General features: G+C 30.6%; 1 protein-coding gene across 6 annotated transcripts in view; it reads left to right on the top strand.

The window, feature by feature from the left end:
* ARB2A (ARB2 cotranscriptional regulator A) overlaps positions 1-16295 on the top strand; it is a 356272-nt gene that overhangs the window by 70887 nt on the left and 269090 nt on the right. For all 6 annotated transcript variants that reach the window (XM_039875065.1, XM_039875060.1, XM_039875062.1 and 3 more), the window contains 2 exons: positions 2907-2972; positions 7986-8177. In XM_039875065.1, the coding sequence (XP_039730999.1) occupies positions 2907-2972; positions 7986-8177 (258 nt within the window). The remainder of the gene's footprint in view (positions 1-2906; positions 2973-7985; positions 8178-16295) is intronic.

The raw sequence follows: 16295 nt of genomic DNA, 5'->3' as shown, positions 1-16295 counted from the left end.
AGAAATTTTATATTTTTTTCTCTTTCTCTGTGTTCCTCCCTTCATCTGTCTCACCGTTCTCTCCTATCTACCCTCCCTCTATCCCTTCCTAGGGGGGAACTAGGATGGAATGTAGAATTTTGATAAATGGGGCATTGAGAGGGAAATTTGTTATTCTTTTTTAAATAATTAGCTAACTTACAGGGTGGATCTTTATTTTACATGATTCTAAGTCCCAAGGTAATAATTTTGTGTAAATTTAATTTACATAGGATTTAATAAACAATGCTTAAGGTTATATATGTTTTTCTTAGTGAATATTTTTGGAGAACATTAAATATTTTTTAAAATTTATTAAACTATGTACATCCACACAATGGAATGTTATGACTAGTAAAAAAAGAATAAAGAAGTCTTTGTTACTGAGAGAGTAGATCACCAGTATCAATTTTTAGATGATAAAGTAACAGTATATTTAGTCTGTTATAAGAAAGGGAATATGATAAGAATTCATTGTGCAACAACAGCATGTGGAGTATACTGTCTTTTTTAAGAAAGAGGGAAATAATACATTTTTATTTGCTTATATTGGCCCTAAGAAACACTGGAAGGGTGCATAAGAAACTAAGTAGTAAGATTACCAATACGGAGAAGAATGAAGGGCCACACAGTGGAGGAGGACAGCGGTGGGAGTAAGACTTCTCAGTGTATATTGTGTTATGTTGTTTCATGTTTAAACTTGTGGATTTATTTTCATACAAAAATTAATTTTTATTTTTAAATGTATTATTTATAGTTTTTTATAAACTGAAATACCATATGTTCACAAATGCTACCAATTCTTTTTCTTTCATCGTTCATGTATTGTTCATCTACAATGTAGTCGATGCTACAATAAAGTAGGATATAGGTTCAGTGGGCAAATGAGAATGTGAGGTAATCACGATGGAATGCTAAATGTCATAAGAAAGGCACAAAGTCATTGGCAGGATCAGTGAAAACTTCAGGTAGGAAATAACATTTGAATTGATTTTTGAGAAATTGGAGAAAAATGGGGGAAGTTAAGAGAATTTTAGGTGGGGGACGAACGTAGGCACAAACATGGCAAACTATACAAAACTTATTCCAATGAGTCTTTGGTTTTGACAAGCAATAATGGATGAAAATTATCCCCAAGAATAGCTGTGGTCTTCTTGTAACATTTCAAGAAATTAATGTTTTAATTAAAGCACGTTGTTTGTCATCTGCTACATTTCCATTAAAATACTGTGGAAATAAACACAGTGTCGATACCACATGAACTAAGAATATGTACAGTATGGGAAATTTTAAAATAACTTTATAAAATATATATAATTTTATACTGAAATATTGCATAATTACAAGGAATTATATATATTACTGATATAATTTTTCCCTGAACTATTTGAGAGTAAAATCGGAAACGTTATACCCTTTTACCACTGATACATTGGTATATATTTCCTAAGATCATTCTCTTCATAACTACAGTACAGTTCAGAATCATGAAATTTTATATTGAGTCACTATTATCAGTCTACAAACCATGTTTAAATTTTGCTGATTGTCACATAATGTACTTAATAGCTGATATTCCTCAAGTCCAGGATTGAATCCAGGTTTCATACGTTACATTTAGTTGTCATGTCTCTTTATTCTCCTTTAGCCTGGAACCATTATTCCCTAGCCTTTCTTTATCTTTCTTGACATTCACATTTTTTGAGGAGCATAGGACAGTTGTTGAATGATCCTCAATTTTTCTCTTTGTAGTTAATCAGTAATTTCAGGAAGATACTTGAGACTATGTTCTTTATGAAACTTCCACCTATTAATTTTAGCTTATATTGATGATTTTCTAACTCCATCATTTCTTCTATATGCATTAGCTGGCATTCTGATATAAGAAAGAACTTTCTTTCCTCTTTCGTTTTTACTTAATTTATGTCATTATGGACTCATGGATTCTTATTTTATTGAATTTTAATGATTATAATCCGTTGAAGTTATTATTTTGATGCTTAGACTGTCCCAGATTTGGTTTTATGTTCTTTTAACATTTATTCATCACTCTTTTAGTATTTTCTTATTGTTTGGCACAAAAAAAAAATTTTTTTTTTCAGATTTACCTTGCATTTTCTGTGCTCCAGGCCCTAAATCAGGCTTTTTCCTCAGATCCTTGGTTCTCCTTCTTCCACCTTCAAAACCAGCATTGGCCAATCAAGACCTTCTCACTTTGCATCTTTCTGACACATTATTCTTCCATAATCTTCCACTTTTAAGGATTTATGTAATTAGCTTGGGCCCACTCATATTCCAGGATAATCTCCCCATCTTGGATTCTTAACATTAATCATATCTGCAAAATCCCTTTACCATGTAATGTTAATAGATTCCGGGAGTTAGAATGTGGACATCTTTGGGGAGCCATGTTTCTGCCTACCACAAACAGTAATACTAACTGGTGCCTGACTTTGCTGGACCAGTTTTCCTTTTTTGTTAAGAATACCTCTGACCTTTTCCTCCTTGATTTAGTGAATACAGAAAAGGTGTTAGAATTCAAAGTCATGATAGTACTACATTGCATATAATATCTATAGTGAAATTACAGGAGAAACAGATTCTAAAAATACTGATAAAAGAAAATATGCTTACAGAGTATTGCTTTGAAAAATTGAAAGACCTTGTTTTTGAGTTTTATTAACTTGTCCTAATCCTTAGTATTAAGGCATGTGGTTATTCACACAGCAATAGGAAGTAAACCATTACAAGTAAAGAGTCTCTTAATTTAGCATAAAAACATCCCAAGATAAAAAGATACTAATTTAGAGCAATAAGTTATAATAATTTATGTGAATTTTAATAATGGATAAAACTGGATCTTAACGTGTTATTTCTTTTCTACCTAGATCATCACAAAGTATGTTTACGAACTCCTAGAAAAGGATTGTAACTTGAAAAAAATCTCTATTCCAGTAAGTCTAATTTTTTTTAATGTTTATGCTTCCGAATAAAATATTTTCAAAGAAAACTTTTGTTTTAGGTTAACTGTAATAAGTTTTAATGTTAAGGTCCTAGTATTTTGATATTGATAAAGATAATATTAAATGTCAGTATATCTAATCTTATTGTACCCAAGAGTTCTTAATACTAATACTCTTCAGTGTAAAGAAAAGAAAGACTAATTTCCAGTCTTTTTTTAAAAAATGATAACACAATTAAAAGGACAACCTTTTCTCTACCCTTTCTCATTTCATTGGTATAATCGATTTTTCTTACTTATTTGAAGTAAGCAAATGAACTTTTTGTTACATTAGACATTCATCATCTCTTTATTTCTTGATTTTTCTATTATATGTTTTATTTCTATGTTATTTTCTCTAAACATTCTGAAAGTCATTCCCTGTGTTTCCTGTTTTATAACACTACTCCCTCCCATTTTGGCAGAACACGTTTTTTTAAATTTTGCAGATGTTGCCATTTCAGAGGGAAAGAGTTTGAAATTTGTTCTCAGACTCAAATTCTCAAAAAAAAAGATTTTTAATTTTTAATGTAAAACCTGAAATATTAGGCTTTCAAATGCAGAAATAGTAATCTTATATGTGAGTGATGGTGAGACTAGATTATATGATCTTTCTGTCTCTGATAGATCTCTGATTTTATGATATATATGGATCTGAAAGGGTTAATAAAAGTTATTCATTTAAGGCACAAAACTTTACATATAGATAATTTTGTTTACATGTATTTTACATGAGATTTTAAAATTGGATGTTACTTTACTATGAATTGTAGGATTTGAGGATTTCTTTATACTATACATCCTAACAAATTAATTTCAATTTTTTAAAAAAGAAATCTATTTTATGTTAATTTTGTATAGAAATCCTGAAGTGAAGGTCACATTATTAATGATTTATTCATTCATTCAACAAATATTTATTTAAGGGTGCCAAGCACTGTTCCAAGGTACTAGTGAATAAAATATGATTCTATATAATAGGCCAGACTTTGTTTATTTAGAAACTTCCTTTCTTTAGAAATACTTGAAAACCAAGATTTTAGAATCTTTTTGAGTGTGAATATACAAGACCTTTTGGGATTCAAACTTTTTGTTTTTGTTTTCACTTGAAGTCTAGTGTATTACTCTACTAAAACGATATACTGGAATTGGTCTTCTGGAAAGTCCATGTAGAATTTTGTCACTTTCTCCAGTCTTCCTAGTTTGTTAATTTTACTTCTTTCCAAGTTTTTGAAGAATGAAATTTAAAAAGCCCTAGGTTAATTCATTGTTACAACACGATTAATTTTGAGTTTTTTAAGTCTAAACACTTCTAGTTTCATGGAACTTTTAAACTCATTTCAATCCTCTAGATTTCCAGAACAAATCACGAGATAATGGGCCATAAAGATCGTGTTATATGATTAAGTTTCATTAATGTTCTTTCTAGAGAAAGCCTGAGATTAGGTTTAGAAGGACTTTGTTTTTTTGATCTGATTATTTTCCTCTTAAGTTTAGACTATAAAGCTAATAAGCATAGAGGTTTTACATTATATGAGACCTATAATGAGTGTTATATGCATTTTGCTTGGTAAAGATTCCCTGATTATATAAACTGAAAAGAAAAAAAAAATTTTATTTTAGAAAATTAATCTCTCCTTAAGTTATCATCACTTATTTTATGTAGTTGTGAAATTTTTCTTTTATAATTTATGGTTTTCTCTTGAGGTCTTTTTAATCCCAGGTAGATGCTAGCATTGAGAGTGGTTTTTTTGTTTGTTTGTTTGCTTACTTGCATGTTTGTTTGATTTTTTTGGTACAGTTCTTGTTACTACAGGAATACCACAAAATATTTTTTTCTTATGATGAACTAAGTTTTAGTTTTATAGCTGAACTATTTAATAAGGAAAGAAAAACTTTATGGAAGGCTATGATTTGATAGTAAAGATCCTGATCATGTCTCATGTTTACTCACCATTTCACATGTATAGGTACAAAATATTCTCAATTATAGTATGTCACACTTGTAGAGAATATTAGATACATGAACTAATAACTTGACTACAAATTTTCATTCAGTTTATGCAATCATTTTTAAATATACATCACAATTGATGGGTTCATGAGCATCTCCAAATAAATTGTTAACTGCTAAAAATTATTTGGTGGAGTTTCCCTGACCAGTTGGTCTTGGAAGTTGATTTGTCAGTAAAGTCAGATGGTGCACTGGAGTGGCCTATATATGTATGTATTCTTTAATGAAAGCTCTGCTTAATGGATTACTATTATTTGAGGATAAATGGCCTTGGAACAACTGTTTCCAAACTTAATTAAGTTAATGCAAATTTACTTTATTTATATAGTTATTTTACTATTGAAAATTAGCACTAAGTTTATATAAAGTTATAGTTACCAGCTGCAGAATCAGAGTTCTGTGTTAAATTAAAATGAATATTAGCCAATAACCAGTTCAGATATTACTCTCACTCCTTAATTATTATTACTGTTACATTGATCAGTTTCATTGCTTTTTTTTTATTTTCTTATGTTCTTATATTTTTTAAATCAACTTTTCTGGATGTTCAAGTAAAACTTCATTTATTCATGGCTATCTTAGTTTGTAGCCCTTTAAAAAGGTTCGAACATTACAATATAAAAAACACATTTTTATCTTATGAAAATAAGTACTCTTCCATTTTTAAAGTGATTACTGTGAAACTTAAAGTGCCAACATTCCATTGTTTAAAAAATTGACTTGAGTTCCTTAGTAATAGGAGCCTCTGCTGGAAAGTCTATAGCTACAAGTTTTTACATTAAGATAAACAGATGTGCATTTCCATAGCCATGCCAGGTTCCATTAAGGCCTCACTGACTTTGAGAGGCCCTTTTATTTGTGCCTCTTTGGTAAATTAATGACTAAAAAACTCTGTGACCTTTTTTATTATATACTGACCTCTTTGCTTTGTAATTTTTTCTTTTTTTTATCGCGATATTCTCTTTTTTTTTTTAAAGCCACTTTAACAGAGTGATTCTTCTGTTTTCATATAATGTTCTTAGGTAAAAGAGAATTACCTAGATTTGATTTTCCATCTCTCATCCACTTCTCTTCCTTGTGACTTCAGTCGTACCCACTGTCATCATCGTGATTTGTTTACTTTGGACATCTCATGCATTTGAAGCTAATGTGATTGTGTTACACTTTATATCTCTCTTCCTGCATCCTTAATTACTAATGATAAAGATAGAGTTACTTCATTATAATTATTAGCATTGCGCAGCTCTTTTAAAATTCTTTATAATCATACATTAGTTTAATGTTGTGTATATGCTTTCTGAACCAGGCAAATATTATAACCAATTAAGGGAGGCATTATTTAGTTAAATGCCTTTTATTTAAGGGAAGTCACTGGTGATGCTTGATAAATTTTTTTATTCCAAAAGTTTGTTAATTCCTTTATTTACTAAGTGCCTACCTACAATGTGTCAGTCTCTCTTTTAGGCCTTGAGAATGTAGCTAGATACAAACAAAAAGTTCATGCCTTCCTAACCAGACCTTCTAGTGGAGGAACAGATGGTTAATAAACAGATATACAAACAAATATATAAAGTAAAGCATATAATATGTTAGATTGTGACATGTGATGTGGAGGAAAATAAAACAGAGAAAGAGAATAGGGAATTCTTGGGGAAAAGTGATCAGAGAGGCTTCACTGAGAAGGTGGTATTTTTTTTCTTAAGTCCTTTGGCCATGTTATTTGTGCTAAAATAATTGCTCTCTGTGCTCTGTTTACACAAATGGTTAAGCATCTATTACTGACACCAATCTCATTGTTTTAGAAGTAGAGGAATTTTAATTTTTTTCTCTTCCCAGGAATAGCGACTGGGAACATTTAGAATCCAGGGTATTTTGTGGTATCTAGAGTTTTTGTGTATTTTTTATTTTGATAATTGTATGAATATACTATTGAGGAAGTGAAGAACCATGGCATGTGGACTGACACTCTCTATTAGAGGACGTCTCTTTTACCAGCCATGAAGACTTTAGCTTCTGTCTCTGACCTGGGTGCACAAACGCTTCCATTCCTAGTTCTTTGCCACTGTGCGTGCCATTCCATATGTAATAAAAGGCTGGGTAGTTATCCCTTCCTAAAGGTCTTTTGAGTCTTTCATATCTAAACCATACTTCAACTAGCTTAAACCTAAATATTAAGTACAATCAAGATGAATAAAAATATTTACTTTTCAAACTATAGTTAACCAGTACATAAAATAAGGCTGAGTACAAAAATATTTCTTCTTAAAATAATTGTTATATGATCTTATGTTCATACTCTGAATGAAATTTCAAAGTCCATTTACATGCAATAGTAGTAGGTGTTTAAATTTTTAAGTGGTTCTCTCTCCCACCTTTTAAAAGTTTAGTAGTATATGATTTTCCAATAGGCATATCCTCCAGTAGGGTTCTTCTGTTTTGTATTTTAGGTGCAGTATACTTCCTTTGTAGAATTATAAACTTAATAGCTGTGTGACCTTGGAAAGGTTATTTAAACTCTCTAGGTCTCAATTTCTTTATCTCTAAAGGAGTATAATAATAGTGCCACCTAATGAGATTGTGATTAATTGAGATAATGTTTTAAAAACCTTTTGCATAGTATCTAGACAATAGGAATCACTCAAAACATTAATTCTTATATATAATGATACTATAATACTAAATATACAACAATAATTGTAGGGAGACATATACTTCTAATATTCCTTTTTATATTTTTATATTTAAATTACTGTCATGTCTTTTTTGCTTATCCACTTTACATGTAATTGTTAATCTCTAATGAATATTTTAAATTTATTTTAAAGTTTTTTTACTTCTATAATTCTGTTATAGCCTTTTTATAGTTTATAGTAACCATTAGTTGTTTTCTTATTTATGTATATGCCTGATCAGAAAACATTTATTTATTATTATAATTTTTTTTAATTACAGGTAGATGCCACTGAGAGTGAACCAAAGAGTTTTATCTTTATGAGTGAGGATGCTTTGACAAATCCACAGAAACTGATGGTTTTAATTCATGGTAGTGGTGTTGTCAGGGCAGGTCAGTGGGCTAGAAGGCTTATTATAAATGAAGATCTGGACAGTGGCACACAGATACCATTTATTAAGAGAGCTGTGGATGTAAGTGCAATTTCCTTTATTTTGTTTTTGACATTTTATAGCTGTTTTATTATGTGTGATAAATTATTTTGAAATGTCTCTTCAAAAGTATATCCTAAACATGACCTTATCTTTAAATCATTATTATTTATTTGTAATGAAAACTTATTTTGCATTATTTTGCAGTTATAACAAAAACAAAATGATTGTCTTAAGTGTACAAAAATTTAGATAATGTCTTTGAAATGAATATTTTCGATTCTAAAATTTTGTGATTATTACATGAAATAGCACTTAAACTATCATATAAATATTATTGAAATGCTTCTGGAAAATATATTGTGATTCTTGTAAATCTTTCCCTAGCTAATTTAGTGAAGTTAGGAACTAAAGGAAGTTTGCATTTTTAAATTAATCTCTTATTCTTTAAAAAACTTGAGAGGCAGAAATAAAATGTCTTAAGCCTAAGACATATACATACAAAATGATAAATTGCAATAATACTGAATTAGTTTATTCTTATTTGAATTCCAGCTTTTTAGAAATTGGCTTTTTAAAATTGTCTTCAAGGTTTTCTTTCCTATAATAGTGAAATTGTTTTTTCTAACTCAGCATTTTACATCTACATGTTTAGCTACTTTTGTTTTTACTGTCTCATCCTTAAGTTCTGTAGCAAATAGCCAAATTTTGCAAACTATGGGTTTCTTTCACATGTGAGTAGAATTTTTCTTCAGAAAAAAAGTAAAGTGGCATCTTGTATAACATAATATTGTAATGGTATTCAAGAATATATGCATGCACGTATGCTTTGTAAGAGCTCTATTATTACATTTTTGTAATTGAAGTTGGAAAGGAATTCTTTAGTACACTGATGGTTACAGTGATCAAAGGTAATATGTCCCCTACTCTGCTAACTTGGAAATGTTAAAACAGTTAGCCTTGAACAATGCAGGGGTTACAAGTACTGAGCCCCATGTAGTCAAAAATCCACATATAACTTTTGACTCCCCAAAACATTAACTACTATTAGTCTGCTGTTGACCAGAACCTTACCTATAACATAATCAGTTTATTAACACATTTTTATATGTGTTTTATATACCGCATTCTTACAAGTAAGCTAGAGAAAAGAAAATGTCATTAAGAAGATCATAAGCTAAAGATACTCTACAGTACTGTATGTTTTTGTTAAAAAAATTCCACGTATAAGTGTACCCATGCAGTTCAAATATGCCTGTTGTTCAAGGGTTAACTGTATTAAGGCCAACCCAAACTCCTAAAGAATATTTTTGTTAATAGATTTTGAGACACTTAAAATAGTGCAAGTAGAATTTCTTGGGTTAATTGCGTTTTCAGTTTTCATGGATATGCAGAGAACACAAAGGCATTACTTTTGATTGGTTATAAACTTCAATAGTGTCAGTTTTTTAAGTAAAATTTAAAATAAATTGAGGTTTAGATTGAAGTAACTCACATAAAATACTATTTAAATGGTTTCATATTTCAGAATATTAATAGTGAAATGAACTTTTTGACACAGTTTGTGGTTAGAATAGATCCTGTCAGTGTATTTTAAGATTATATGTGAAATGGGATCACAACTCAGTGAATATTTGAAAATATAATTTAGTAAAGAAAATCAGATGTTTTACTTTTGAATGATTGGTGAAATACTTTATGTAATTATATTGTCCATGCTACTAGGTCAATTAAACCTTTTCCATTCTAGAATATTATATTGTCATATAAGGTTTTTTGAGATAAAAGAAAATATAGGAAGCCATACCAAACATCTTTAGACTATCCTAATAGCCCAAACGGGAGAGAGGAAGTTTGTAAGTAACATTAGAATAGTCAGTTATCTTGTTCTTCAAAGTAGGAATAGTGTTTTGGTGATAACATTTTATTGCCTTGACTTTTTTCTGCTTTTCTCAATCATGGCAACTCATGATTTCTTGGGGGGGGGGGGGGGGAAAGCAACTGATTTCTGAATTCATTAGTATTTAGTGTATTTAGTTGTTACCATGTTATGTGCTTTGAAATTTTTAGTTTATATACTTCATACTCTTTATTTTATTATAACTGAATATGACCTTTATTGTGGTAACTTTTTACATGGTGAACATTTAAAAACAGATCTTTGCTTTTAGTCCAGATAAAGTGATTTTCTTACTTTGGTTTTACCATTTTGTAGTGTTTCTCTGGTAGTTCTTCAAGGGCTGCTCTGTATTTTGCATTGTGGGGGCAGAGGGATGGTTTGAAGAAAGATGGTATTTTAGGAAGACTAATAGGGAGAAAGAAGCTGTCTCATCCTTACTTTTTAATCAGATTAGCTCTACTTGTTTTTATTTTTTGGACATTATTCAAAAATTGCATTTAAAGAAAGATTTCCATAGTTTACAAAAGGCTGGGAGCCACTGCTATGTTTTTCATGGTCTGTCGGTTTTCATATCAAAACTGAAGTAAATTCTGATATTTTTCAGGTCAGACAGTATCATCTCTACACAGTACTGTAAATAATATTTCTGCTATATTTCTTTCAGATTTTTAGTATAAGATTAAAAGTCCTAAAATTGGATTTATATCATTATAAGGTTATAACTTTTATTTTTTAAAACAGTAGAGCCTTGCCTCTAAGTGGACTGTTTTTGTAAAAATGATATATGTTTAAATCTGTGGAGCCACTTTGTTTGAATTTGGGGCGGGTATTGGAACCACCTCCTCAATAACTCCTGAGATTTATTCTCCGAACCCTGGGACTCCATAGGTCACAATTTGGAAATTGTAGATATTCTGATCTTTGTATTTTAGATACTTCAGAATTTTATGATAAAAAAATGTATGAAGATTTTATGTTGGAGAATAGTACATATCAGATAAATTTCCACAGTTCTTCTGAGGTTGCCATAGCTAATATTTTTAGTATTTAACAATCTTCACTGCATAATATATTGCTTGGAGTAAGAAATGGTATAGCATATAGCCAAGTACAAATTATGCAGTGTCTGATTTTGCAGTTTGAGAGTTGCTCATACTTGTGTCTGCTTTGATCATTTCCCATATTCATCTTTTTAGGCATCTCGGTTGGTCTCTATAAAATGATCAAGGGAAGTAGGTGACACATAAATTAAATCACTTAATTATAATTATGGGGGTGGATGAATGGTGCAAAATTTAAGGAGTCCATCACTCTCAGGGTTATGCAGTACTTGTAGGACCCTGAGAGTGAGTTCCTCCTTAAATTTTGTACCCTGGCCACCTCACTGATCTCTCCTTGTCTGCTTTGACTAATGGAGATGTACTGCCAAAAAGTTTTAGGGAGAGCAATTTGAGAGCCATTGGTCTATAAAGTCAAATTTTACTCTGGATCAGAATCGCCTGGAGGACTTGAAATACAAATTACCCTATCTCAGTTACAGATTTTGGTTAAGATCTGATTGGGGCCTGAGAATTTCCATGTCTGAAAATATCCCAGGTGATGTTTATGCTACTAATCTGGGCACTACTCTAGGACCACGAATGTAGGTAATACTTTTTAGACTAGTTGAGGGTTTATTTATACTTCTCAGGCTCTAGGTATAATGGATAAGGTAGAACTTGAACGCAGATATACTTATTAGCAAAACAGAGAGTGAGAAGTTCTAGAAAATGTTTTATAATAAAATCAGTGAAGGTAGAATTTTAAATAATGAAGAATATTTTCAAAATACTATATAAGTGATTTCTATCCAACATGACTTAAAATTACTAATTTTAATAATTTTTGAGAAGTCTGATTAATAAGCCCACCGTTTTTTCTAATTTCTCATAGCTGAATTATTCAACAGAATTGCCTATTTGCATATTACTTATTTTGAGTATAATTTTTATAATTTTATGTCTAAGTTTTAAAATTAATGTTATTTTTATCAATCTAATTTATACAGTTTGGATTCTATAACATGGTGGACTGGGCTAGTTAACATTCACTTCTTTCTCCCACTAAACACACATAAAAATAAGGGATAAAACATAACAACAACCAAAGTATTGAATGCCTCATTATGTTCAAAAGATAGAAATTTTTAAATGCCTGACTATAAGAGAGAACTTCAAACCACAGTAAGTCCCTGAGTGGCGTGGCAACTCAAATGGGATAGCTTATGAAATAAAAGCCGTAGGCTACACAGGGTCTACATGTCTACATTACAGCCTTGAGCCTGAGCAGCAGGAGATAAAACTGAGGCCTTTTGATATAGGTAGGGCCCTGGAAATTTCTGCCCTTTTAGTTTTTAGGGGTGGTGGGATCTGTTCATGGCCCAGAGGTGAAAAGAGGACGTTTCTTTGACAGAGGTGCCAGGTAGAGGTAAATAAACAGTCTCCCTTGGGAAATAGAAGCCACACACCCTAACCCAAAGGTGGATTTCGATTTGCAGTTTGAATTTGCTTAGTATGGGAATCTTAAACAACATGAATTCATGTAAAAATGGGTTCTGTACTGATGGAACTCCTGAGGTACCAGGTGGGAGCAAACATAAAAGTGCCAATAAAAGCACTTTACAACCCAAGGTAAATCCCTAATGAAGGTGAATTTATAGTCAGAAACTAAAAATTTTATGAAGAAAAGGTTCATCACAAAGAAGAATCAGGTTATACAGCTATCAGACATAGTTGAAGAGAGAATTAATAAGTTGAAAGCTAGCATTAAGGAATACAGCATACAGAATGTAGCACAGAAAAACAGAAAAATTAAAATCAAGTAAAATCAAAAGGCATATATCAGAATAAGGATTATCTTTTCCTAATCCTTCCTTACCTATTCTGTTCCCTAGATATAATCACTCTCAATACTTTTAATATTACTTGTATTCTCTATATCCCTATTTAAAATTATAATGTTGTCTTTTGATTTATCAGTCACTTTCAGTTTTTGATATTTTGGATTAAATATCAATCAAGCTTTATAATATTGATACTACTTTCATATTGTTTATGGCTCAGCCAAGTTGGTACTGTGGTTGCTTTTCATTTTTGCTACAAATTTTGTTTTTTGGAATAGGTTCCTAGATTTTTTTTTTTCTATTTTCTTTTAATCATTGTTAATTCAGATTTTAATTGGCCTCTCAGTAATTTTTCAAATGGTCAAATTTATCAGATAATCTTATAGTTTCATGTTCTTCTGGAAAACTCTCCTTTGGAACTCTGTAGTATTTTGTTCCAGTCTTGACTGGTCACTTGATAAGCCTGTTGCCTGTCTCTTATCCTGGAAATTCCCTTAGATTTTCTTCTATGTTTGACCTCCTGTTTCCTGCATCTAAGGACTCCTGCTTTTGGATATATTCCCTCATTTTGCTGGAGCCATCAAAGAGTAAACACAAGATAAAATTTTAAAACTCGGTATTTCTAAAAAGTACTTTTATTCTACTTATTCACTTTATTTTAATGATTAAACTAGGCATAGAATTCCATGTCAAAAATCATTTTCATTCTGAAATTAAAGGCTTTGTTTCCATTGTCATCTAGCTTCCAGTGGCTTAATTGAAAAGTCCAGTACCATTCTGATTTTGAATCCTTTTGTTTTCTTCTATGGAACTTCTTTTCCTTCTCACTGGTGTTAAGAAATAAATCATATTGCTTTTAACAAAATTTCCTATGCCTAGGTGGGGTTTTCTTTTATTTGTGTTGGGCACTTGGTGATTCCTTTTGATCTGAACTGTACACTCGTAATCCTCAATTCTGAGATAAAACTTTTGTGTTGTTTCTTGATCATTACAATCTTCCTTTTTCTAGAATTATTATCATGTGGTTTTGAAGTACTGGATTGAGCCTCTACATAGTATTTTCTAATTGTCTATACTTTCTTTTCCATCTGTTTTTGCTTTAGTTTTTGGAAGCTACCTCCTTTTTAACCCTTTCATAGAAATTTTCAAGTTCTTCTATAATATTTTGGTATGGAGCTCTTTTATTCACTTCTACATTGTACACCTGATTTGAACTTCATGTCTCTTTCTTCTCCTTTTATGGTCTGATGTCTTTCTAGTCCTTTTCTGGGTATGTTTCTCTTAAGGAAAAACCTCTGATATCTTACAGAGCTGGTGACACAATGTAAGATTGTGACTTGTTTTTTGGTTTTTAATTTTTGGATTTGGGGTTCGTTAGTTTGGGAGGAGATGGGGTAACTGTAACTTATGTGAACTTACAACTAATTCCTCTGTTTTTAGACTCAGGTCTACCCCTGTTTTCCAAGATAACTGGAACCCCAATTTCTGAATTTTCCTGAATTTCTATAGATGAGTTGGCTTGTATCTAGTCATTATTGCACTCCAAGGCCACTTAAGTTTGAATTTCTACTTTAATACCAAGCTCATTACATCAGCTCACAGTCTTCCAAAAAATGAATGACATCTGTATCCTCTATTCTTTCCCCTCCCATTTATTTTGTCCTGAAGGGTTAATACCACCGTTTTTTTAAAATTAATATTTTAATGTGATTTGTGGAAGGAATAGCAATAATCTAAAGAATTCAGTGTAGCATTTTAATTATTTTTATCTGGTTGTTCCTATGACAGTTTGCAATACATATTTTTTTTTTTAAGAACAACGCAAATTTTCTATATAAAAATGCTTTTTGTAAACCTCAGGAATTGACATCCTTATGTAGCAATATTCATCACACTAGAATATTTTAGGATTTTTTTTTAAGATATCACTATGTTTATAAGGGAACTAAATTAAAGGATACATAAACTATTGCTTGACTCTTATATGAATTGCATATTTTGAAAGTTGATTTAGAGCTTTTTAGTTTTTAAATCATTTGTTTCCCTTTTAATAAGCTGTAGCTTAACTTTTCTATTCTGTCTGTTGACTTTAGGATTCCTTTTTTAATCCATTTTTGGGTTTTCCCTATTTGTTTAAATTAAATTTATTACGGTAACTGGAATATACAGATGATGTATTATGAAGTTGTACACCTGAAACTTATATAATGATATTTACCCACTTTTGACAGTCACATTAGTAAAGCTAAATGATTACAGTATTAGGAGTTTTTTCCAACAAATATACCTGGAGCCATTATAAATGGTTATCTATAATAAAGTATGATTTTTTTTTTTTTTTTTAGTAATTTGAACAATAATTTTTTAGTAATACCTTGTTAACTACTACCTTCAATTCAAGGTCTTCCAACTAAATACTGCAAAATCTTGCTATTTCAACACAATTATTTGACAAAGTTGGTGATGTGGAAATTTTAAGAGGATTGTCATGGATTATTGTTGGCTAGTAGATATGAGTACTATATCAATATAGAGTGTAGCTTTTATTTTTAACAGTAGCAAAGCCATCTAATAGCTTATGAGAAATTATTTAATATTTACATAGTGCAAATGAATATAGTTTGGCAGGAGATGCATGTTTAAGGTCTCAGGGACCTCAAAAACACAAAAATTGCTTGGACATTTTAAATATACATTTATTCAAATGACATACAGGCTTTGATGCTTTTTTAAATAATCATTCAAAGTATTTGTGGAATTAAAGCAATGCTTATTAAAATAAGGTACTGTTTTCAACATGTAAGATTGGCAGATAAATTGATAATAAATTGTACGATAATACCAAGTTCAGATATTGGTGAAAATATAAATTGAAGCAATCTTTTTAGATGGCAGTTATGTTATATCTTTAAAAATTAAATATGCGCATTAAACTTTGACCTTAAATTCTATTTGAAGGAATTTACGTTATAGCAGTACGCCAAGTATACAGATAAGGATTCTCATCAAAGCAGTTAGTAATAATACAAAAACTTCTAACCACGTAAGTATTTACCAGTAGGGGACTGTTTGAGTAAGTGAAGGAACATTTATGTAATGGAAGATTATGTAGTTATTAAGAAGGATCAGTTATGTGTGTATATATTTGTTTTCGGTCATATGGAATGATGTCTAAGTTATCAGATGAAAAAACAATGACATCATTTGTTAAAAAGTACACTTATACATGTATACACATACAACTACATACTTATATGGATATACATTGATATTTCTAGAAGTTCATGCAAGAAACCATGAGGTTTCTTCTTCTACGTTTCATTGTCGACTTTTCTATCCAATCAATTTTCGTCTTTATTTTCTTTCTATTTTGTTTTAC

The sequence above is a fragment of the Pteropus medius genome, unplaced genomic scaffold (assembly GCF_902729225.1).
Source record: "Pteropus medius unplaced genomic scaffold, Ma_sr-lr_union100, whole genome shotgun sequence".
In the NCBI taxonomy this organism is placed as follows: Eukaryota; Metazoa; Chordata; class Mammalia; order Chiroptera; family Pteropodidae; genus Pteropus; species Pteropus medius.
This window is presented reverse-complemented; position numbering and strand designations above follow the sequence as displayed.